Source organism: Nuphar pumila, chromosome 14, assembly GCF_984573655.1.
Source record: "Nuphar pumila chromosome 14, dmNupPumi1.hap1.1, whole genome shotgun sequence".
In the NCBI taxonomy this organism is placed as follows: Eukaryota; Viridiplantae; Streptophyta; class Magnoliopsida; order Nymphaeales; family Nymphaeaceae; genus Nuphar; species Nuphar pumila.
The window spans coordinates 74,616,372-74,643,036 of record NC_143262.1 but is presented as its reverse complement, the minus strand read 5'-3'; the positions used below and the strand labels follow the sequence as shown (position 1 = coordinate 74,643,036).

The window sequence follows — 26,665 nt, the reverse complement described above, 5'->3', positions numbered from 1 at the left end:
CATATGCAACTTCGTCAACTCTGCCTCGAAGCTTTCTGACCCTCCATCGTTTGCAAACCATCCTTCGCATTTGGAAAAATATCTGCCTAATCTTCGATATACTTCATGATAAATATGCTAGTTGTGCGGGCTGCATCTTCTCTGCCTATTGGGATCCATACCTTATGCAGCTTGTTCAGTTCTGTCTCAAGCTTTCTGCACTAGCAAGATGGATTTCATGCACACCTGGATTTCACTCAAAGCACATAACTATTTGGACGTTCCATAGGCTGCTTTGGGGTAGACTGTCCCAAGATAACTTGTAGGAGAACTTGACTACCATGCTGCAAGTCGGCTTCATAATTGTTAAACAGTCAAAATATCGCAGTCAGACAGTCTCGCAGCCTAAGCAACAACCTCTTGGTCCTCGTCCTCTCCATCTCCATACGGTCTTCACACAATCTGTACATTGGAGATTATGGTTTAGGTATACACATAATTATTCATGCTAATGAATGCTAAATAATAAAATGATTTATAATAACGAGTGTTAAATATATTACAACGACTGTTACTAATGAGAGCTTTGTATTAAAATGATTTACACTAATGAATGTTACATATTATAACGATTTACAATGACGAATACTAAATGCTAAAACGATAACGCTTTGTACTAACGAAGAACATATCCTGCAATAATCATTACTTAAGAATGCTAACGATTACAATAATTTACACTAATGAAAGTTAAATGCTCAAGCGATAATGATTTGTACTAAGAAATATAAAATCCTGCAATGATCATTACTTAAGAATGCTAACGATTACAATGATTTACAATAATAAAAGTTAAATGCTAAAGTGATAACAATTTGTATTAAGGAATACAAAATCCTGCAACAATCATTACTTAAGATTGTTAAACATTACAACGATTTGTACTAACGAAGATAAAATCCTGCAGCGATGATTACTTAAGAATGTTAAACATTTCAATGATTTATACTAATGAATGATAAATGCTAAAACAATTGTAAATGTTTTAAAACTATTTACCTCATTTAATTGCAGACTATCTAAAATAAACTTAGCATTATCTTCCTTGACATTAATTCCATCCCACGGACCGATATTTGAAAAATGACAAATCGCAGGACCACACTGAGGACGCAATATGCTCCCACAACTAGGCCTACAAAATCAATATATTAGTAAAACTATAACCTTCAACGATCTTAGTCTACAACTACAAAATATGTAATAAATAATTACCTAGACAAATGGCCAAAACCCTGTGATAGTTTTTGTACCCTTACTCGCACGGTAAAGTTGGTTGTACAAGTGTGCGAGCATAGCAGTACCCCATACATAGTTGTCAACTTTATCTAAGTCTTCCAAGAATTGCAGCCACAGGTAACTTATCCTCGAACCAAACAAATAAGAAAATAAAATAAGTCCAAAAATTAAAGAAGAAAGCCGCACAACTCTTGGTCAGCTCTTTCAGATGCACATGTAGTGGACCGGCCTTCTCATTTATTATGAAAAGAAGAAACTTTCATCAATGTGGAATTGCTTCTACCATAAATACATTGAGTTCAGTCCTTCATCGACATTTCCAGAAGGGGCGTGCACTTGTCCCTTGCGTTATAGTTTGAATCCCGTAATAGGACATCACTTCCATGATGCTTAAGGCTTGTAATTTGTACCATATCTTCTAGGGTCATGATGATCTTAAAAGAATCAAACTGGAATGTGTTTGTCTTAGTATTTCACTTATTTACCAGGTGGGTCATGGTGTTCCAGCACATTTCAAAATAATGTTGGTCCAGAAAGTCACTGAAGTACATATTTCATAATCGATCCTTTTGATATTCACTCAACTGTTCATACCACGACAAAACTACAGGCCACTGACACCGCCCTCTGAGCTTTTCACTTGGTGATCTACTTCTCTTCTGACCTCTCTATAACATAAAATAGCATATTATTCGTATCAAATCAAAATTAGTCATATTTATACTTCTACACGTCGTTGTACATAGTAATCGCTATAAATAATAATTGTTGCATACTCATTATCACAGTAATCGCTATACATACTAATCACTATCACAGTAATCGCTATACATAATCATACCTATAACAGTAAATTGTTCACAGTAATCGCTATCACAGTAATCGCTATACATAGTGATCACTATACATAGTAATCGCTATACATAATAATACCTATCACAGTAAATCATTCACAGTAATCGCTATACATAGTAATCGCTATCATATTAATAGTTATACATAGTAATCGCTATCACAGTAATCGCTATACATAATAATACCTATCACAGTATGATAGACAGAATCGATTTATGTACCTTGGTCACACTCTTTTCCTTTTCATCCCCTCCCTTCATCCTCTGCCTTTCTTCTTCCTTCCTTTGCTCCTTCGCCTCACTCCTCTGCTTTTTAATTTCTTCCTTCCTTTTCTTCCTCCTCCTGCTTCTTCCTTTCTTTTTCCTTCTCTTTCTCCTGCTTTTTCCTTTTCCTTTCTTTCTCTTCCTCCTCCTGCTTTTTTCTTTCTCTTTTCTTATCTTTCTCGTCTTCCTTCTCCTTACTTTGCCTTTCCTTCTCTTCCTCGTCCTCCTTCTCCTTCATTTGTCTTTCCTTCTCTTCCTCATCTTGATGCTTCTTCCTTTGCATTTCCTCTTTCATCTTCATCATTTGTCTTTCTTTCTCTTCCTCCTTTTTCTTCTTCTTCAATTGTCTTTCTTTCTCTTCCTCCTCCTCCTTATTCTTTATTTGCCTTTCTCTCTCCTCCTCCTTCATTTTCCTTATCTTCCTTTGTTTTTCATTCTCCTCCTCCTTTTTCATTTGCCTGATCTTCTTTTGCTTTTCATTCTTCTCCTCCTTCTTCCTTTGCCTTTTCTTCCTTTACTTTTCATTCTCCTCCTCATTCTTCCTTTGCTTTTCTTTCTCTTTATCATCCTTCTCCTTCTTCTTCATCTTTAGTTCTTCCTCATGCTTCCTTTGGTCTTCAGCCTCAATATCTGATGGATAATGCTCCACATTATACAATTCCAACACTTTGTCTTTATCTTTATCATTCTCAATCTTCATTATATTTTGATACCTTTCATAATGCTCATATAGATGGGACTGTCGGATAATTTCTCTAATAGTCATCCTATCGAACGGTGGAGGATTTCTTGTCTCACGAGCTTTAGACATTGCTAACCTGCACAATACATAAATTTAATTGCATCATTATATGTTACAATTGTCTTCCCAAGTATATAATAATACAAATTATCTCATTCATTAAACAATCACCAACATTACAAATCATCATAATATTTGGCTTCATAAGTAAACATTGTTGTAAGATTTAGCAAACTTAAGTACAAATCGATGTAACTTCATAAATACACATCGCTATTGCTTTAAATATATAAATCGTTGTTGCTTCAAACTTACAAATCGTTGTAGAATTTGCAACCTTCATAAGTACATATCGTTGTAACATTTAGGCTTCATACGTAAACATTGTTGTACGATTTATCAAACTTAAGTATAAATCATGGTAATTTCATTAAATCATTACTTATTCAAACGTATAAATCGTTGTTGCATCAAACGTACAAATCGCTACTTCATTAAATGTATAAATCATTGCTGAATTCCAACGTACAAATCGTTGTAGAAATTTAGCCTTCATAAGTACATATCGTTGAAATGTTTGGCCTTCATAAGAACAAATCGTGGTAACTATTTTTCGATGCCCAAAAGAAGGATAGGTATAAATCGATTTGTTTTAGTATGAAAATAGGTGTTATTTAGCATGAATAGTATAACCAGTTGTAAGATTTAGCATTCAGATTTATGAATCGATTTGTTTGCATAACGAAACCTTATACGAAACTCACTGAAACGATACGAGTTTTGGTAATCTGACAGTGGAGGAGAAACACCCAGAAGGTAAACGCAGTCGATGGTGGCAACGATGCTGCCACTACACAGATGACAGCAAAGGATACTCTGGCGGCAACAAACGATGGCAAAGGGTGCTCCGACGGCAGCAGATGACGGCAAAGGGTGCTTCGGTGGCAGCAGACAGCGGCAAAGGGTGTGTCGTCAAAGGGAGCTCCTGTTACAGGAGATGGTGCAAATGAAATGTTTGAACTTTGAAGAGTTAACATCATCCTCGACTTTTTGAATGGAGGACATTTTTGTCCTTTTCTCGAACCATCATTTTCCTTTTTTGGATAGAGAGCATTTTTGTCCTTTTCTCAAACCATTGTTTCATGGCAAGAATGGTGGAAAAGGGTAGTTAAGTCTTTGCAGTCGCACTGGACTCCAATGCTAAGTGATGCCGACACACACGAGGATACGAGCCGCACGTGCTTATATACGTGGCGCTCATTCGGACCCCCGAACATGCCCTGTAGCAAACAGTGCATCTTCAGGGGGGGGGCATATAACCTGCTTCGGTCATTTGTGATATAATTAGTTGGGGTAGAGTATAAGCTCAGGCTTTGACCTTTTCTTCTATACTTTTTATGACTTTTTTTTTGTATAGCAACTCAAACTACTTCATCTCATTTTTTTTGCCAACAGTTACCACTACCTTTGTTTTGTGGTGCTTTATTTATAAACGTATATACCATACTTCTAAGGTTGGCCTTCCGTGGTAAATCGAGCATACATCACGAAAGGTAGTTTGAGCTTATTTTTCTTTATTGCTAGTAAAGAAATTTATTTCCTGCCTTCCAATACCCCTCCATCGGAGCCCCCAAACACCTTGTAAATCTCTCTCTTCTCCTTCCCTCTTCACTCTCTGCTTCACCAACCCTTTTCTCTTTGCCGCTTTCAGCGAGCAAACAAGCCAGTGACTGATTGTGCCACCACCCATCACCACCATCCACCTGCGATGCAGCATCACCACCACCACTGTAGTGTGCATAGACAGCCACCTCTTCCTTTGCTGGTGCCATCTCCAGCAGCTCCTTTTCGACCACTGCCAAAACACCTGCCATGCCATCTCAGTTTGCGAACCCGAGCCCCAGCATGAGATCCGAAGTGCCCACTAGTCTTCATCGCATTCAGACCGAGCACTTTCTCATTATGGACTTCGGAGGAAAATCTCTCCTGATATTCTGAGGGTTTTTTGTTTCTCTTCCTGTATTCACACATATTTCGAGGTAGGGTCTCTTCCTACCAAATGCTCGTAGAATTATAATGTTTGATTCTATGATCAATTATTTTATTTGATTAATGCACCAGTACAAACATTTTTTTGAAAAAGATGAATCTTTTACAAATATTTTACAACAAAAACGGATATTTTCAAATAGGATGAATATATTACGAGAGAAATGGATATTTTTCAAGGAAATAAAATATTTCCGCATATATGATATTATGAGAAATGTGTTCGCATACCCATTACTCTACATATAAATATATATAAAGAGAAAGATGTATGAAAAACATATATAAAATATAAACTATTATGTATAATATATAAAATACATATATAATTTTTAAGTGTAATATATGAATAGTATATATTGTATGTAATAATTAACGTGGATTATTTTACATGAGCACGCTCATGTTCGGCTTGTTTGGTTCAAGCACCAGCTAAGAATGCATGAAAATATATATATATATATATATATATATATATATATATATATATATATATATATATATATATATATTATGAATTATTATTTATAATGTATAAAATACATATATAAATTGTAAGTATAATATTTTTTTTTTTATATATACATGAAGAAACCACCCTCCCATGATCACTGTCCTGGCATCATAAAACTCTACCCATCCCTCCAAAGAAGTCACCAAGCTTGGACTTGTGCAAGGGGTGACACCCATTGAATTTCAACCTAGACAGCCTGCCTAGCAGCCTAGGCCCCATCTCACTACACCAAACCCGTGTTCCGCTTGTCTGGTTCAAGCACGAGCCAACCTCAAGCTCGGCTAAACAGGAGCACAAGCCAAGTGACGAGCTCAGTCAACTGCTAAGCGAACATGGTCATTTGGTCAAAATAGTGTCCTGAACTTGCAAACGAAACCTTGGAAGGGTCCATTGAAGGCCAGACCCTAGAATTGGGCCCGTGATTTTAGACTCGGAAGATCCACGAACCGGATCTGGTGTTCCGAGTCGATGTCGAGTCTCAACAAGTAAAGCACGCGGCTTCCCGTTATCTCCTATCCGTTGGAATTCAAATTTTCGAATGCCACCCCCCAACTCTCTCTCCTCCGTCAGACTTCCCATCCCCATCTCTCAAACGGCACGGAAATGGCGTTCCTTTTACTCCGTGCTCTTCTCTTCTACCTCTCTTGCAGTTTCCGACTCGTTCACAGACACCCACAACCCACAGCCCCTTCTTCTCCCTTGCGCCGACCCCCAATTCCTCATTTCTCTGCTCGTCTCCTGCAAATCCATCGCCCAAGTGAGGCAAGTCCATGCCCAAATGGATGTTACCGGCATGACGGCGCAGAATGCTGCCGTTGCGAACAAACTCCTCTACACTTACTCGCAGTTTAAGTTCTTAGTCGATGCCCGCAGTCTTTTCGATCGAATGGAGCATAAGGATTGTGTTTCTTGGAGTATGATGATAGGCGGGTATGCCAAAGTTGGTGATTATGAGAATTGTCTGTCAGTTTTCCGAGAATTAGTTAGCTCCGGGTTTCCTCTTGATAATTACAGTGTGCCCTTTGCTCTCAGGGCTTGTAGGGATTCGATCGATCTGAAAGTTGGTAGGGAGATTCATTCTTTGATTTTTAAATCTGGGTTGCGATCGGATTTGTTTGTAACGGCTTCGCTTGTTGATATGTATGCCAAGTGTGGGGTTTTGGAGAAAGCACGCCAGCTGTTTGTTAGAATGACTAAGAGAGACTTGGTTTCCTGGACGGTCATGATTGCTGCTTATGCTGACTGTGGTCTTGCTAATGAATCTTTGGCCTTGTTTGATAGGATGAAGGAGGAAGGAGTGGTTCCAGATAGGGTCACTATGGTTACAGTTGTTTTCGCTTGTGCAAAGTTGGGTGCTATGCGTGAAGCTATTGCTGTACATGATTGCATAACTAGGAAAGGGTTTTCATTGGATGTGATCTTGGGCACCGCGATGATTGACATGTATGCAAAGTGTGGAAGCATAGACATGGCGAGGAAGTTGTTTGATGAGATGCCACAGAGGAATGTTATTTCTTGGAGTGCCATGATTTCAGCTTATGGGATTCATGGTTGTGGAAGGAAATCCCTGGACCTATTCCTAATGATGATAGATTCGGGAATCCGGCCAAACCAGATTACCTTTGTTTCAATTCTTTCTGCTTGTAGTCATGCAGGTCTGGTTGATGAGGGTCATAGAGTTTTTCACTCTTTGATGCCTGAATATAACATAGAACCCGATGTAAAACACTATACATGCATGGTTGATCTTCTTGGGAGAGCTGGGTGCCTTGATGAAGCATACAATTTGATCAATGGCATGAAAAGTTCACCGGATGAAGGACTTTGGGGAGCTATGTTAGGAGCATGCAGGATCCATGGAAATATTGAGTTGGCTGAGCAAGCTGCTAATAAACTTCTTGAACTGAAGCCTAGAAATCCCGGTTACTATGTTTTGCTGTCAAACATATATGCAAAGGCTGGCAGGTGGAAAGATGTAGCCAAGGTGAGGGAAATGATGATCAACAAAAGTTTAAAGAAGAAACCTGGATGGACTTGGATAGAAATTGATAATAAAACTCATTACTTCAGCATAGGAGATAACACTCATCCTCAATCTAAAGAAATCTATGAAATGCTTCAGAGCTTAGCGAAAAAGATGGAAATGGCTGGATATGTTCCAGATACAAATTTTGTGTTGCATGATGTTGACGAGGAACTTAAGGTTGGCATCTTATACACTCACAGTGAAAGGCTTGCCATATCCTTCGGACTCATCAGTACACCTCCAGGGACCACAATTAGAATAATGAAGAACCTTAGAGTTTGTGGTGACTGCCACACGGCTACAAAGTTTATTTCTAAGATCACGGAGAGGGAGATTATAGTAAGAGATGCGAACAGATTCCATCATTTCAAGGATGGATTGTGTTCTTGTGGAGACTATTGGTGAATAGATTTCTGTGGATTTCATCAAGGTGTTCTAGTCAAGGTTCTTTTCTTCCCACCCTAGACAATTAACTCTGTAGATCTCAATTTTGAGACATAGCAGCGCTCTGTGCATGCCTGCAGAAGGTAACTTTTAGTCACAAACAATGGTCAAATTCCCACAAATCTGAAATTCAATAAAGTTCTGATTATTTAGTTGAGGATAATAGGGACTCTCTGTGGAGGTTCCTTGTTTTTTAACTTTTATAATTATAATTTTTTTCAACTAGGGGAAGCATACACTTTAAGTTGAAGTCATGAATGGGTTTTTGTATGCAGATTTTGTCAATTTTATGATATACAAGATTTGTGCTATTTGATCATGCTGGGAGCCTTTTTTGCCTGGGACTTTGAAGGGTTTCAGATTTTGGGACCTAGCTTCGACAGGAAAGTCTGGCAACTGCTGAGATTTTGTCGATGAGTTGTGTGCCATATTTTCACAATAAGGCTGTCATGTGATTTTCTCGACATTAAGAAGCTGCATAATCCTTTTGCAAGGATGTTGGTTGATAGAATGATTTTATTTAGTTTCCTGGAGTACAATGATTTTGGCATCTGGAATCATGGTCTGGAGAAGAGTGTTGCAGCCATTTCAGATATTGATGTATTCTGGAACCAGTTTACTTGGATAGCTTGTCTCCATTCTTTCTGTGTAGATGTGAACATGATTAATGAGGGGGTGGAGATGGTTCTCAGCAGACTTGGACCTTGCTGAGACACTTGAAATGAGTATGCGTCCTGCTTTTACCTGATGGAGGGTTTTGGTATCATGCTATCTGCATTTTGTACCCACTGCAATATCATTTGGAGCTGCAAATCAGCTTGAACTAAAGCCGGAAACCTGCTTATATGTTCTGCAATTTCATATACACAAATGCCTGTAGATCAGCAAGACTCAAGATGGGCTCGATGCCACATATGATAGACGGGGATCAAAAACCTGCCAGTTGCACACAGGAGACTAGAGTTGTGCTTGATTTGAAGAAATCTATTAGATGCTTGAGATATTGTAAGAAAGATGGAAATAACTTTGTAAAACTTCTAGGATGATGGGCAACTTATGACTGGCCTGTTGTGCAGTCAAGAGTCAGTAAGGTGGTTGCAAGCAATTTATTCTCTCTGGTATTGTAAACAGGTTTACTTCAAGATATTTAGCCACTGCGAGAGTTCTGATCTCCTAAAGTGAGGTTATTTAGTCTATAATGGCGATTTTGTGTACTCGGGTATTATTTTGGTTGCCTGGTGAAGTCGGCATTGTAACCTATGTCTTGAAAGGAAAAGTGTAATGCAAGTAGCAGCTAACCAAAATGGAAAAATTTGAATTCAGTAGTAAGAGTGATTTCTAGGAGGAATGTTGCTCCACATATGAGAGATTTTCTTCAGAAGAGAGATTTCTTTTTATTAGTTTATAAATTCTCTGCATGCACTGAGATTCATGCCTATAATAGCTTCAATTTGTAGTCAGAAACATCGAAATCTTGGTAAAACTCATGGTGATTGTTATCAAGGGTTTCAAAAGATATCTTCAAACAAATTATAGATGACGTAAAACACAGTTATGTCCCAAATTATCTCACTTTAAAGCTATATAGCTTCTCCCCAAGTTTGAAAAGCTCCATTCTTAGGTATATTCTTCAGCTGGTTTTTGTTTTGGTTCTTTTGCTTGTTCCTATGCTTCTTTACGCTCTCTTTTCAAACTGCAAGCAGCTCAGTGCATAAACTTTCAGGGTATGTTTGGTTGCATCTCATGTGATTCCAAATCACATGAGATAGAATCAAATGTGATTTGAAGTCATGATTTCAAGTCACATATTCCACCATGTGATTTGGAATCACATGAGAGTCACTTCAAATGTGATTTCAAATTTTCAAATCACATTCAGTTTCTTATTTGCATGAGATTCCAAATCACATGTTTGGTTATATGTGCAAATAAGATTCATTCTCTTATTTGCATGAGATTTCAAATCATATGTTTGGTTAGCTATGCAAATGAGATTCATTCTCTCATTTGCATGAGATTCCAAATCACATTCAAATGCAACCAAACATACCCTTAGTCCTATTCCATGAACTACATTTGTCAATTTTCATCACGATCATTTGTTTAGAATCTCCATTTCATTCAAAATTTTATTGAGGTGATCTATTATTTATTCTTGGGATAGACTTTATGTTATGAAGCGTACAATAGATTCAGATTCCAAACTACCAGTTTTTGCGACATTCTTCATCTTTCGCTTTTGGGATATTCTCAGTTTTGCTTCTTAAGCTCGGTCTCTTCTTTTATATCCTTTCTCTTTGAGATGTCCAATATAAATTTTGTATCCAAATCTTTCTGAAATCCTAGTTTTTGAGCAATTCCTTGTCTAACCAGTAGTTTTTTCTTCATGTTTACCACTGTTGGTCAGGCCTCTTACCCTAGAACTTCAAGATAATTAAACCAGGATCCTACATTGACAGCCTTCATGCTGAACCCATCAGCTTCTGATCCAGCATCTCATTGCATATCTACTCATTAGCAAAACTATCAGTTGATCAAGCCTATGTATTCTGTATCTTGCTGCTTTTTTCTATAATAACGTGACATTCTTAATGGATGGATATTACTGTTCCCAGTCAGAAAGTTGCCAATGTCTTCAACTTTCTTAGGTTTTACAAGCATGATTTATTCTTTCCTTGCCTTGATGGTTCAAAAAAATACACAGGGTTCAACTTTCACACCCTTCCCCCTGTGAAAGTTGAACCACTGCTCAACCTTCTCAGGCTCAGCCGTCCATTGCAAAAGTGGCCAGCCTCACAGCTTCTTACTCAATAAATTTGTCTCAGTGAGGCCTATTTATAGGGGTGAAATTATCCTTTATCTAAGATGAACAAACTACTAACCTTTTGAAACTTCGACTTATCATCACATCGGTTTGACATGGGAAAATAAAAGTCAAAAGAGCTCCTTTTCTTTGGCTGGTTAACTGGCAGACTTAAGCCATATAATTGGCACCTAAACTCAGCTTCCTCTTAGCAGCCTTTGACCTGTAACACCACACTTCAAATGCTTCACTCAGGTCAGGGAACTTTGCCGCCTCTATCTTTAGCCAGTCAGCCAAGATATTGGCCTGATCTGCTGATGGCAATGCAAGCAACAGCGAGACGAACGCTGATTCCACAGTCTCACATAGATCTTCCATCATCCTGAACCCTGATCCAACCTTCTCGCCACAGTCCAACTCGGGCTTTGTTTTCCTAACAAATGGAAGCCAAATTTGGGTCAGCTCGAGTCGCTTATCGGTCGGAAGCACCACCACTCCATACCCAACTGCCTCCAACACCTTTGCCATGACCTCAATCACCTTCAGCTTGGTCTCAAGCACACCAGGCTCTGAACCTCTCATGATCTCAATAGCCTCCACAATCCTGTTTGAGGTATTCAACCAAGTGTCAACAAAATACTTCATTAAATCCAATCTTGGTAGGATGTTACAAATCCATGCAAGATCCGACAGTGTCTTGATCAACCGCTTCTCGGTTTCCTCATGTAAAGGCTGCAAGGATGGCTTTTCAATATCTGCTTCCAACCTGGAAAACAGACTCTGGAGGCACTTACACACTTCATTCTTTATGTGTTCATCTGCTGTCAACAGTGGAGCATCATCATCCTCTGTGAAAATATATTCAAGCTGTTCTTGCGCTGTGGTTTTTGGTTGATCCATTGATGAAGGTAAAAAAGCAGTGGCTAGATGCAATGCTGCAAGAAAGACTTTGTGAATGACAGCAGGATCAACAGGCTGCAACCGAGCAACGATGGGTTCAGCTTGTGGGCCAAGCTTTGGGAGGACTCTCAGGATTTCCTCCTCTTCTGCCTCTTCCCATGGCACTGCTTCCAGGTATTCAACACAGTCACACACTATCCGCTTCCCACACAGTACGATTGCCACTTGAAGGATGCCAAGTGTGCCCCTGACCCCATGGAATGTGTTTGCTGGTGGATTTGGATGGTACAGCAACCGTAGAAAATTGACATAGTGGTCAACATCAGACTCATCACAGTATACATCAACACAATTCCGGGAGTCAATGATTTGCAATGTAGGCCAATCATCTGAAAGTCGTTGAGCAAAATACTGGCATTCTTCTGTGATTATCTCAGTGTGACAGTAGAACCAGTCATCTCTACCATTTCTAGTCCGAAGTCTAACAACAACATCACTGGTTGACCGATCACCAAACTTTTTAACAGACATTGTTTCTTTGATATTGGCAATTCAATCAAGAAGACCATAATCAGTAGCAAGAAGACTCCATAAAAACAGTGCCAAAAGGATGCACCTACAAATTCAAAAATACTTGAATGAAATTTTTTTTAAGATATCAAATTTTTAGTTGCATTGAAGTAGCAAACCAGAAATTCTCACAGAAATCAACAGAGTAAGATGCAAAAAGTTGTAGTTATCTTCAGTGGAATCAAAACATACCAGATAAAATAGTAGCATTATACATTAGTTCCTGGCATCCCCTAAATAATGAAATTTCAATGTTGTCAAAATGGGAGTGCATGTGGCTTGTTCACTTTTGAGCTTCTTAACAGAGTATCATAGATCCAATCAATCCATGCTTGGCCAGCACAAGGAGAAAGGAAGTGGTCGAAGTAAAACACAGCTATGACTGATCGCATATGCTTCTGGAGTTAATAGTCAATGCTTAGGCATGAAGACAGCTTACACTGCGTATGTTTCACACAATTTTGAAACAAAGCAAGTTGAATGGAAGTGACATCGACTAGACAAGCTCATTAAAGGATTGAACAATATGAATTTGCTTGTGGCATTTAGGCAGACAGCACTGCTTCATTTGAGAAATGACTTCCACGAGAATTCCCAAATGTTTGATTAAAAAAACAAATTTCAAACATTCCAATTTTTTCTTTCCTTAAATTTGGCCAATATAGCCAAGAAAAAACAAATTCTTCGAATATATAGAGGTATTCACTTACCGGAATGTTTGCCAGGGAGGAAGTGTCAAGTTATATGTATAATTACATATATATATATATATATATATATATATATATATAAAATTTAAGTTGCCTACCAGGGGCATTTTGGTCATTTTATACATGTTAGAAAATAGATTTTTGTTTATTTTCTTCTTTTAATTTTTTGTATTTTATCTTTTTGTGTAAGGGCATTCTTGTAAAATGCCTCCATATAGTCGTTGGGGGTACTCCCAACGGTCACAAATATGACTGCAGCTATTTGGAGACTCCCTCTTGACCTCTTCTTGTATATAAATAAAGGCTTAAAGCCCCTTGTATTTGCAAGCTTCTTTGAAGCTCCTTGATGAATAAATTCATTATTTTTAAGTGTTGTTTCTCTTTTGATATTTTATGCACTCTTGTGCTTGTGTAAGCCTTAGTGCTTTTTGGATTGTCCCATAGTGGATTTGTACATGTGCACTTTGTGATTGCGCTCTTCGTAAGGCCTTAATGGTTTTTGTGCTTTGGACCATTTGTGAGTGTGATTTGTGCCTCTTGAATGAGGTGTGTGAAGACTCCTTGTTTCATTACATGGTATCAGAGTGAGAGTGTTCTTGGACCTTTGAAGTGTGGTCATCACGAGATCGTGATACCTGTATGATCATGGTGATTGTGGTTCCCAAGAGGTTGTGTTGTCTACATCTTTCTCTCTCTTATAATCTTTCAAGTTAAATAGAGCTACATGATGTGGGCTTCGGTATGTATTCTAAAAATCCTTATATATATGACTTTTTTAGTTCTCTATCTTTAAAAAGGTATTTATATATTTTTGAAATATTTGTTTGAAATATTATGGTTATTCTTAATTGTGTAAAATATGTTTTCTTTAAAAATTAAATTGGAACTAGAGTTCGTGTTTTGATATTAACTCATAAGTAGCATATTGTTGAGCTCTTTATGATAAATCCTTTGTTTTTTACTTTTCTGAAAATATATATTTTCTATGTTTTCATGTATATCCATTAGTAAATTTGTATACGTGTTCATTCAAAGTATATATATTTATTTGAAATTTTTTTAACACTTTTATGATTATTGGTAATTTCATGCATATGTCAAGGCATGTTCTTTGAAATCTATGTAGAGTATTTTTTTAAATGAGTTAATGCTTCTTGCATACTTGTTTCTTTAATAAAAGATTTTATTTTTACCTTTTTGTATGCCCTTAGTGGCACTTGTGGTTGTTCTCTTTGTAGCACTTGTGATTGTGCTCTTTGTAGCATTTGTGATTGTGTCCTTGTTGACACTTATGCTTGTGTATTGTACTTCTTACATAGTCTTGATCAATAAAATACTATTTTTATTTCGTGTGTTTGTCCCTTTAGTGGGTGTTTACGTGTGAGCCCATTTTATAGCTTGTGAATGTTCTTTTGGTACTTTGGTGGAATTTTTTAATGTCCACTTTGTTGTTTTGGTAAATATTTTTTAAAGGACCTTGTTTCCTTTCGTTGGTGCACATCTTTGGAGACTTTCATTTCCTTGCATATTAATTCAAAGTATATTTTGGGTATATTAATGTCTTTATGATTATTTGTGCATATTCCCATAATATATTAAAAATTATGTTCTAAGTAAGTATGTGGTTTCTTAAGGACTCTAATTATTATGATTATATGTTTTCTATACCTCTTTCTTTTTGAACAAATCAAATTTTCATTTTGAGCCTTTTATGGATGGACATTTGTGGGCTTTATTGGTGTGCCCTTAATGGACACTAATTTTCTTGATTAATGGTTCTTGTCATTTATAAAATATTAAATATTATAGTGGATTTTATGTGGCCTTAAAGTTATTAGATTATTGGATATGCATGAACTTTTAATCTCTTTGCAAGTATCTATGATTGATTGTGCTTGAGTATGCTCTTGGTCCTGAGTATGGTTTGTTAAGAATCTTTGCAAGTTTTGGTCCCCCTTTTATGTTGTATACCATTGTTGTCTCATAATAGACTTATAATCTAGATTGAGTTAACTCTCTATATAGCTTGTTTATATTGGCCATCCAAAAGAGTAATAGATAATTCTAATTGGGTAACATTTTACACGCACATAGTGTACATGTTTAACTCATGGATCACACTGCTTGATATAGAGAGCTAGTGCAAGACACATCCATGACCAAGTATGCGGATCATGGATTGCAAAGTGACCTAAAACAGTGATAATATGGTAACCAGGTGCAACCACAAAACAACTGATCCTCACAAAAATGATTGAAGTTTACCTTGATAAAACTGGTGCAATTTCGAGACTGATGATCAGAAAGAAAATTCTACAATTGACATTCAGTTAATAGAACATACATAGAACTAAGTACACCTCATTATAGAAAATTATATAAGCACAAATCCAGTGACCAAAAATACTAGATAAGAAAACAATAGAAAATGAATAGCAGAAAAAGGAGGAAACCAGGCCATTTTAGCACCAGCATTCGGAAACCATACATGCACTAAAATTCAATTCAATACAATGCTACAAGCAATACGTCAATGTTGTCAAAAAATGAAATCTAGCATTTACTGACAACGAATGAAGAGAAAGAAAGTTACAGCACCGCGAGTAAGCAAAAAAAAATTCACAAACAACATCAATGTAAAGTATCCACATCAAAAGCTTACAACCTTTGAACAAATAAATTCAATCCTCCACAAAAAATAAAAAAAAAAACAAGACATCCCTGCATCGTGTACAAGCTTCTATGATCGAAATTAACGAATCAAATGTACAAACCATGCCAATCGAAATACGAAGAACAGGGAGCAAGATCGAACCGTGTATGAAGAAAAATAGTTTTACTGGAATGGGAAAATAACCCCAATATTTCTTTCCAATTAAAACATCAACCAACAACAATCTAAGCATAAACGCAAGAATCTACATGTCTGCGCAAAACTATAAATGGAAATCAAAATCAAGCCAGATTTTTTCATGGGCAACTAAAATTCCACTGCTCCTCGCGTTTGCGCAAGCACACACGTCAAAATTTCAACTAATTCAAGAAAAAAAACCTAGAATTTGCACTGTAAATCAAAACAGGAAAAGAGGAGAATGAAATGAAGCCTTGGAAAATATGGGGAGAAAAGAATGAGGAAAAAGACGGTGTGAAAGTAGAAAATAGGGAAAAATAAACAAAGAGAATCCTGCCACGAACGCAATGAGAGAGGGGAAAAAAGAACCACCAAACAGAAGAGATTCGAAGGAACGCACCGGAGAAAGAGATAAGCTAAGTTTCTCGCGGAGGAAAATTTATGAAAAAAAAAAATGAGAGAGAGAAGGGAGAGACCCACCTCCGTCGTTGTTTAGTATCGCTAGGTCAAAAGCTGAAATGGATAAGCCCGATTGCTGGGAATTACAATTACCACCTGTATAGGTTGTACAGGTGAGAAATTAAAATAGAGAATTTGAGGGACTGATAATTCTCAAAATGTTGTCAAACAAAAAAAATCCTATCTGGCCCAACAACAATAGGCCACTTTTATGAGTCGTGATTCTTCTTTCTTTTTCCTATTAGACTTACAACTTCAGTCATCTTTCATGTCACTTCCCATCGCTTCGTTCCAAGTCTTTAATGGTCTTTTCCTCTTTTTCCTAATTTCTTCTACTTACATCGTATCAAATTTTCCTTATTGTACAACTTCCAACAACCATTTTAAACCATGTGCTCTGTTTTTTTCATCTATTTTCCGAACTCTTAAATTCTTTTACCCCTTCGTAACTCTAGCTATCCATCTTAAACATATACACCGCTCCGACATGCTGCCCATATTTAGGGGCAGGCAATGGGCCGGACCGATGGGTCAAGCCCACCATAAGCCAGATTTGGGTCAAGGTTTTAGGTCTGTCCATTAGCCACCGGCCCGAAACTCGACCCGTTGTATAAGTGGGCTCTGCCCGAAAGCTATGGACATGGACATGAGCTATTTATTAATTTTAATAATATAAAAAAATTTAATAATCAATTACATAGTAACTTAATAACTATTATTATTTACCTAATTAGTTGCATTAATTTTATGAAAACTAGTTGGGTACGTGAGAACTTGTTAATTATTTATTATTTATCTAATTAGTTGGGTTTGGGCTAGGGGCGAGCCCGCTTCACATTGGCCCATTGGATCAATGGGTCAGGTTATGGGCTGCTCCCATTAAGAACCAGGCCAAAACATGTCCAGTTAGTAAATGGGTTGGGCCGCACTTAAAGCCGGATGGGCCAAGCTCTAAACAGGCCCGGCCCGGTGCACACCCCTACTCATATTATGATTATGTGACTGTAATCATTACAAGTCGTTTCAAGTTTGAATGCAAAATGGAAGATTCGATTCCTTTAGCACATGCATTCAAATGCGTAGCTTTTATCACTATCTATAGATTTTATAATGCATGGACTTTTGTCTCTTTGGAGGTTGAAGCAATCCTCATTGCTTAAAATGTCTTTAGAGTTTAGACCTCCACTGATATTAAGACACTTTTACCATTTTTTTTATTTATAACCGAAGAAAATTCACCCGGTATGAATACCTGATCACGCTGGCTCAGCCTGCCAGCATAAAACTCTTAAGGCTAGGACCCCTGGCTCTCAGGGCCTATGCTAGGCATTGGCTTGCACAGAGGGGTCCACGCCCATAGAAATCGAACCTTGACTGCCCATCTAGCAGCCAAGGCCCCACCCCACTAGGCCAGCACAACCCGTCCCCAAACAGAACCTTAGGTCAGTACTGATCACAAGTACAATTCCTTTGGTTCGTATCAATAATGCTGTCCGATTTTGCTCTTAAAGGTTGAGCTCCGCACGAGATGTTCCGTCTCCCTTAGATTTTGTTTGAATGAACAGCTTTGGAGCAAGCATGAGAACTAAATCTTAGTGAATGAGTTGTAGGTGAATTGAGTTGTAGATATAGCAGATATGGAAAGCAAATAAAATATATCGCAATCCTAAGAAAGCAAAAGAAAATACAAATTGAATCAAGTGAACGCTCCTGGTTCCAAAAGAGGCAGTGTGTTGTAATTGTGATCGGGTAAAGAAAAGGCTGAGGCTGATAAAGCCTCATAAACAGAAGCTTTTATTAAAAAAAAAAATCAATAACGTCATTTTGAGAGCAATTTTTATTTTGGGTAGCCCAAGAAAAAAACGCCCATCAACACCCCCACATTGGCTGGTTTTCAGTCAATGACGGGCTTAGGGCCTGCTCGTTGGGAAAACCCTGCCCCACCCACCTAATAGGGCTAGGTCAGACCTATTATATTATATTGTATACATATATACACACACAAGGGGCAGCCGGTGTCAGTCAGGTTTGGGCTGAGCTTGGGACTAATTTATACGCCAAAGCCCAGCCATGGAGGGCCCCCGGCCGGCCCACTGCACTGCACTTACCAGATATGACATAACCTATGGCATTGATCTCGCATGTTTTTTTCATAGTCAAGATAGGGTTAAGCAGACCCCTATAGGGATGGCAGTGGACTAGGGGGAAATGGAGCGCTGCCCTGCCCCGCCTCGCCTTGTTTGGACCGGGGATGAAGGGCATGAAATGGGGATGGAGGCGGGATGAAGGTTAAAATCCATCCTCGTGCGGGGATGGAGGCAGAGATGGACTTACATTTTTTCCCCCTCTTCATTAATACTATTATTAAAATACCCTATGTTAAATAATAAAATTACAAAACAATCACGTTTATATATACTACTAACTTACTAACCCTAACTATAAATCTTATTAGACAAAATACTATATCATCCCTACTCACCGTCGCCGCCCAAAGGAGAGAGAAGATAAATTTTCATTTTCTTCTTTTATACCATTTTTGCGAAGCTGCAGCCTTTTTGTCACGTAAAAGTAAAAAAATTTAACACTAAGTTCTGCACATTTGAAAAGATTACCGTGTCTCACTTTTTTTTGTTTCGCTCTTTTTTGTTTCTTTGTGAAAGTTTCTTCATTTCGCACGTTAAATCTTTTTTCAATTTGGGGTATTGAATTAAGGAGACTTGATGATTGTTAAACCCAATCAAATCTGCAACAGAGTGATAAATCTATAACATGCACTACCATCTAATCTCTCTCTGCGTTAATTTATCTTTGTTTCTTCTATGGGATTTTGAATTTTGAAGGGTCTATCTAAGTACACCCATTTTCTTTAAAACTGCATTGGATCGAGATTTCTATTTGTTGGTACGCCGATGATTATTTATTTAACCATTCACCATCTTTAAACTGAGGTTGCACACAAAAAAAATCTTGTCTTGGATCTAATTTTTATCTATTCTAAGTTCAGATTATGGTGAAACTAATGCTGTTTTGCATTTCCCGTTAACTGCTTCAACCAGCATAGTTTGTTAGATCATCTTTTTGTTGACATAAATATTTAAATTTTCAAGTAATGAAATTGTGGTATTTTGTGGGCCATTTTGACTGAAAATCTTAAAAAGCTTTCATACAATCATATTCACATTATTTAAAATTTGTTTTCTAGTCTCAATTAGCAAATATTGTAGCATTTGATTAAAAATAAACTCAATTTTTTTTTTGAAAAAATTATCTGAGAAAGTTGTGCAGAGCACAGATAGGCTACCATTAACACTTGGAGTATCAGGCTAACTGTTTTTTTATAAGAACAATAGAGAAGAATGAGAAAGCATCTTGACATTAAAGAATCAAAATAAATATATTCGTCAGTCAAAAATAAGTTATGATGGACTTTATCAAACAGAAGCAAATATTTTTTAACATTGCAGGTTTTTTTATTAGAAATGACAAGGAAAATGCAAATCTTAATGTGGATGGAGATGGGGGCGGGGACGAGGCGGGGGTGGACAAAGTCTACCCCACCACAAGGATGGACCGGGGATGAAGGTTAAATTTTTGAGACGGAGCAGGGATGGAGACCTTGTCCCCCGAATAAAAATTCACCTTCAAGCTAAAGGTGCCAATCTTGGGGGTGATCCTTCCAGGTGTTGGTCATCCCCCCCCCCCTCTAGCTATAAATTTGCTAGATTTTTAACCAAAAAATGAGATTTACAGTACCTATATGTACCTATATGTGTAATTTTTACCCTGTCAAGACTGTACAAAACTTCCTAGGTATTTCTTCTTTGGTCCCCCCTACGCTCCATAACCTTGTATTTTGCTATTAAACAAAAAGCAACATCGACCCAAGATAGGGATAATGTAACATAACCCTCCAAGGTACAGAAAAAACATTGCCAAGGAACATCATATGTGGTTCAATGCCTAGAAGTTTCAAGAATTAAAGAAAAGTTCCCTAAAACAGGAAGAAAATCTGCAACTGCAATTCATAGTGTCTGCAAAGCATCGAGATTTCCAGAAAGTAAAATTTGAGCCACAAACTAATTGAATGTACTTCAAGTCTTAACAATGTGAAGGGTCATCTCTGTAGCACTAAAACCAGGAGAAAGGAGGTAGCCGAGTATAGTGCAAGCGCCTTACTTGATCTTCTTCTTAGGCCTCAGCTGTGGGAGAAATCATAAAGTTTCAGAAAACATAAAATTTCAAGCATCAAAAATTTCAAGTGAAGAACAGAAATGAAACAAAGAAGACTTTAGCACCTGATTGCTGTGGCCACATTTCTTTTTCCGGCAATTCACAGCTCTTGGGTGCAAACGAGCATAACACCTGAAAATAGTGAAATTATTATAACCTGAGCTGCACATTTAACAGTTCATCATGGCAAAGACATAGGATCAAGTTGACAAGGAGAAAGAAGAATAACTCATGCAAGTCCCATGAACGATTCCACTTTTCTAGAATAAATAAGCATAGCCTTGATTATATGTGTATGTCAAAATCAACCACTCTCTCTCTCTCTCTGAGGAGTCTTCTGGCTGATACACAGCATATCAAGGTTTGTGCAATGCCTTATATGGGATAGATTTGAAGCAGAATGTGCAACATGTCCTACACAAGCCCAAAACACTTTTCATTAACTTTTTTTCAAAATGAGATGCTATAAAAAATATCCTTTTTTCTATTATAGTTGCTCTAACAGGTGCATGTTAGTGTTCTCTGAAGTCAAAATCATGATCTGGTTACATGAATCAAGCCAGTCAGATTTAATGAAATATGAAGCTTAGCCATATGATCCGATAATTTCCCTTAAGATCAGTATTACCATTCGGCGAAGGCCTATTGATGCTCCAGTTAGAAGGATGGAGAAATGGGAAAATATATTAGTTAAAAGAGGTCGGGGTAGGCCTAGGAAGACATGGATGGAGGTGATAGGAAAGGATATGAATGCTTTGAACCTCATCGAGGACATGGCATTGGATAGAAATGATTGGAGGAGAAGGATTCATGCGGAAGACCCAGAATGATTTTCTTTTTTGGTTCATATCGCCGACCCCAATTGTTTTGAGATGAAGGCATAGTTGTTGTTTGTTGTTGTATCAGTATTACCATTCAGGAAACCCAGTAATCAAATCCAGACAACATTCAAAATAATTATCTATGTGATGCCTACACCTTTTGCATTTACATCTCCAACTATCATTGTTATGCCACTTCCAGCCACAGCATATGATAAGCTCATTATAAACTGGCATCTTGAATCCATGCATAAATATAAACAATAGCAACAAGGAAAACCAAAGGTACCATGTCATTGTCCATGATCTAACTCGCATTGACAACTATAATACTATATAACTGAAATAATAAATTTGCACGTAATCCAACTAAATGAATTATGTGCACAATTGAAACAATCACCACAAACAACAACAAATTAGTCCTTCCCCTTTCATAGCCTCAATTCCAAACTTAGTCCAACACATCTCCAATATCTTTAACATTTCGATGACACCAAATGTCAACATTGGCACCTTAAAAATCAATACACCAGTCTTGCACATTCTAGAACTGGTTTCTAAAGAACCCATGTGACAACCTTGATTTGACCTCGATATAGTCTTTCTTCAAATTGTTATTTCTTACATCAAAATACCATTCTCCATAAATGACCAATTTGGTAAACCTATCTTTATTGTCTTCACCATCAACTAATCTATCCAGTGCTCAACCACTTCTGTGTTATGTCAGTGCTTTCATGGCTCAAACTTGAGCTCCTAGTCCAACACATCACCCATTGCATTCAGCTCATGCATAAATTCCCTGAAACTAAAGCGTACATCAAACAAAATTGTCCTACTTTTTAAGGGGAAATTAGAAAGGCCCTCATGCAACCATCTTCCCTAATTTTTATCATGTCAACCCCGATATACTTGGAGAAGATTTAAACCCAAGCCTTTCACAATAGCCTATGTCTGATTTTCTACAAAATCTCCCTCAGATTTTTTATTAATTTCAATAAACAACCCTCTGTTTTGTACAAGTGGCACCACAATGCCATGGACTGGATTTTTAGTCACTAATATAAATCATCCATCACAGTTCAACGTTAACAGCAACAACAGCAACACCAGGGTCTAGAATGAATAATAAGAATAGCACGGACATCCACTCAGACAAATGATATAAATTGTGCCACCCATGAAAACCAACTATAGATTAACTAATAAGCTGGCAAAGTTAAAGAGTGAATTCACTTTTGGGGCATCATTGTAGCCTGTCAGACATTCATCGACTGGCATTGAAAAACTGAATGCCCCACAACTTGCAGTAACATTAACTTACATAGTTATTCATATGAAGTAATTTGCTTCCAAGGAGATGCAGTAATATAACAACAAATTACACTAGTTATCCATTTAGGCATCTTTAGAAACAAAAACATTTATTTACAACATGAAGAAACTGAAATTTAATTAAATGGAAAATAAAATCAAAGACTGCATTTTCTGGACCTTGAAGATGGGACCAAAAAAATGAATAAGAACTCAGTTTCTTAGGTTTCTTTAATAAACAGGCTCCAAGACAATATTAAAGCCATTATAAATTCATCATCAGGCTTCTTTAACAAATCATGTAGAACTCCAGCATAGACGTTACCATCCAATAGTATCATATTTTGTAAACTTGCACGGTTGCTCATAGTCTTGATACAGTAACCCAATACATTGACTACATTTTTTAATGGTACAATAACAAAAGGAAAACTTACTTTCTGCATATCATCTTTTCCTGATTGTACTTCCTAGCCAAAGCCATCAAAGAAGGCTCTATAATCCCACCTCGAAGCCTCAGAACAAGATGCAGTGTTGATTCTGCAAGTACAGCCGTCAACAAAGGCAACCAGTAAAACAAGGACAATAACAAATACTCTAGATACAAAACCAACAGCGCTTACCTTTCTGAATATTGTAGTCATCTAGGGTGCGACCATCTTCAAGCTGCTTCCCAGCAAAAATAAGACGCTGCTGGTCCGGAGGAATGCCTACCAAAAAAAACAGGACAATTTTCCACGAACCATGGATCAAAAATTCACTGGAAAATAGTGGCAAACATGGGAAACATAATACACACTCATTCTGCAATCTTCCAAAACAGATGGCTAGCAAACTATTCATAAAGACAAAATCGGAGGCTTCAGGCAATCATCGATAAGAGATGCACATGGCTTTCAAACAAACTATGCATTTCTAAAGGACAAAATTCATGATTCAAGCCATTTTCAAACGAGATGGGTATGGATTTTAAAACAACTACACGTCTCTAAAAGATAAAACCGAAAATGGCAATGGATTTCAAACGAACGACACACCCCTAAAGGACAAAAGTGAGGATTCAACAAATGAAATAAGATCCGACCAAGTAACCATCAAAACGAAGAATAAAAGAGAGTTTTCCTCTCGAATTAAGCATCCAATTTGAAAAAATTTAGCGTCTTACTTTTAGAAATGAGGCTGCGACAGCCGCAAGTATTAGAACCGTTATGCAAAAGAATTAGGGTTGTCCTCGTATCGGAATCACGAATGATTATACGGCTTCCAATAAAATAATCAGAACGTCTCAAAAACTAGAACTTTCATCGCATTGAAAACTTAGCGTAGAAAGAAAATATAGGGTTTTCGTCGCTTCCGAAACTTTAGCCTCTGAAAAAAAGCGAAAAAAGGAACAACTAGGATTCCGATGACCATGAAAAAGAGAGATTTTTCAAGCTTACACCACAAGATCATGGTTTCTGCACTTTATAGAAAAGACAAAAAAGGTATTGGAGAAAAACAATTCAGGGATCGAGAAAAAAACCAGTTCGCTCAGGATCTAATGAGAAATGAAACCGAAACAAAAAAAAATTATAGGGTTTCTCAACCGAAGAAGAAGAGATCCTCACCTTCCTTGTCCTGGATCTTCGCCTTGACATTGTCGATGGTATCGCTGCTCTCGACCTCGAGGGTGATCGTCTTCCCCGTTAGTGTTTTCACGAAGATCTGCATCTCTTCCCCCTCTTTTCCTCGACCTCTCCTCTGCCTAGAGTGAACAAACTATTCCCTCCCCTCTTTTCGCTTTTATACGTGCTCGGTAGGGTTTTGCGTGGGCTTCTTTTCCGTACTTCGTCTCAACTCATTGATTCGGATGGATCAATTAGACTCGGGAACTTTCCTCGGCTCGGATCGGATGGGAAACATGGATCCCTGGTCACCAAGGACCCCGTTTGTTTTCGTAAGAAAAATGTTGAGGTGGTGGGAAAGTCTAGTCTTTTGCAACTGTTGATGAATCGAGCAAACAGCTTGGCGATGGGGAGGGAAAAGTCCAAGATGGCAGATGTGGGCCCCAGCTTGTAAAAGCCACTTCTCATCATTCATACCATGTTAACACACAGCCACAAATCTCATTCTCGAGAAATCGCATGATATTTTGAAATTTTTGTTTTTTCTTGAAAATGCTTAGGAAAATGTTGGCATATGCAAAACACATCAAATTATATATATGAAAAAAAATATAAATAATACAAGAAACAGAAAAATAAACTTTATATCATGATCATGTTTCAATAAAACATGATATTTTCAAAATATGTAATATTTTTAAAATATCATAATATTTTAAAAATATGACATTCTCCTCGGCATTATATCGATCTTGAAATTCTCGTGATAAAAGTCCGATATTTTAAAAAATATTATGATATTTGTGACTATGTGTTAGCACGCCTTTTTAGAAGGTCACGCCAATCTTGTGAAAACTTATTTCCTTTTCATCTATTCCAACAAGCAAACCCAAGTGTCACAAATATCATTTTTAAGAAAATCTTACAATAAAATAAAACGTTGTTGCCTTTGCAAAAGTTTGGAGAAAACATCACCTTACACAACAAATAAAATATTTAAAATGTATATATACAAACAATATATCTAGAGAATAATAAAACAAAAATATATAACAAGTGTTTTCATCTCATTGATATCACAATTGCAACATGCATTATTTTTCTTAGATCATTTTGGCTTTTGAAAGTCACAATATTTTTCAAAATATAATAAAACTCTTATAATGAATTTAAAGCATTTGTGAAACATATTGTCGTGGCAAGTCTTGTTTAGTTCTGAAATGAATTTGGACTAGAGATCTAGATTGGATTGGAGTCATTATAGACATATTTGTTTTGGATTCAGATTTTGATTAATATGAAAAAAAGAAAAATTAATTTTATTTAACATGGATTCAAATAGTTTTTTATTATAATCAAATGAAGATTTATTTGTCAATAGGTTGGGTTTTAAAGGACCTAAGTTCATATACAAATTTGAAGTAGATACGATAGAGATTCATTGTGGTAGGCCTTGTTTAGTTATGAAATAAAATCGGACTAGTGATGTAAATGGATTGAATTAGAGTAGTTGTGGACAAATTATCAAATCAGCATAGTTGGATATATGTTATTAGTTTTGGATTCAAATTTAGGTTGATATGAAAAAAAAGGAAGAAAAAAATTATGTATTATGGTTTCAAAAAGTTGTTTATTCTAATTAGATGCAAATTTACTTGTGAATAGGTTAGGTTTTAATGAACCTAAGTTCATATACAAATTTTTGCATTTCAGTGTAAAATTATTTGATTGATAATTAGATCTAGATATCATTGCCAAATATTAATAAATAAATTAGGATTGGTTGGATATCCAACTCAAATTCAGACCATTGGTATACCTAGATCAAATTCAAAGCATTTTATAATTAGATAGCATCATTTGAAGTAAGTTTTTAACATTAGAGTGAACTACGTAGGGTTTGGGTTAGACCCATTAGAGCCCAATAAATGGGTTAAGTTGAGCCTATTAAATTGATGGTTTAACTATACCTAAGGCCACATGCCCTCTAAAGTAATGGTTTACTTAGATCTAAGCCCACCTCGCTTTCATATTTAAGTTAGGTAAGTCTGGTTTTAATTCACTTCAGAGTCCGTCGACTATCTAAAGTATGCACTCTTGTATTTCATAAATTTTACAATATCATGGATTGGTTTTTTATTTTTTTAATGTTTTACATTGTTGACAAAGTTTTTTTTAATAATAATTTATCCAACCTTTTCAAAAAAAATTTGTTCACAAACTATG

The 26,665-nt window shown here is 36.9% G+C and overlaps 1 protein-coding gene and 2 pseudogenes across 3 annotated transcripts; 1 reads left to right on the top strand and 2 right to left on the bottom strand.

Moving 5' to 3' along the window:
• The first annotated feature begins 6,494 nt into the window (after window positions 1-6,494).
• On the top strand, window positions 6,495-8,132 carry LOC149816989 (pentatricopeptide repeat-containing protein At4g33990 pseudogene; annotated as a pseudogene).
• A 2,902-nt stretch (window positions 8,133-11,034) lies between these two features.
• On the bottom strand, window positions 11,035-16,534 carry LOC149816988 (BTB/POZ domain-containing protein At3g05675 pseudogene; annotated as a pseudogene). 2 transcript variants are annotated; one of them, XR_016427585.1, is made up of 2 exons: window positions 16,486-16,534; window positions 11,035-12,490 (listed from the first exon to the last, which is right to left on the bottom strand). The product of XR_016427585.1 is annotated as a BTB/POZ domain-containing protein At3g05675 pseudogene, transcript variant X2 (transcript). The 2 variants fall into 2 exon arrangements; XR_016427584.1 differs by having other exon boundaries at window positions 16,406-16,495.
• A 3,822-nt stretch (window positions 16,535-20,356) lies between these two features.
• On the bottom strand, window positions 20,357-24,613 carry LOC149816987 (ubiquitin-ribosomal protein eL40 fusion protein-like). Its single transcript, XM_089987351.1, has 5 exons — window positions 24,443-24,613; window positions 23,459-23,545; window positions 23,273-23,375; window positions 20,763-20,829; window positions 20,357-20,666 (listed from the first exon to the last, which is right to left on the bottom strand). Exons 1-5 carry the CDS (start codon window positions 24,543-24,545, stop codon window positions 20,640-20,642), a joined length of 387 nt encoding a protein of 128 aa, XP_089843477.1. The 5' UTR covers window positions 24,546-24,613; the 3' UTR covers window positions 20,357-20,639.
• Window positions 24,614-26,665: the final 2,052 nt, after the last annotated feature.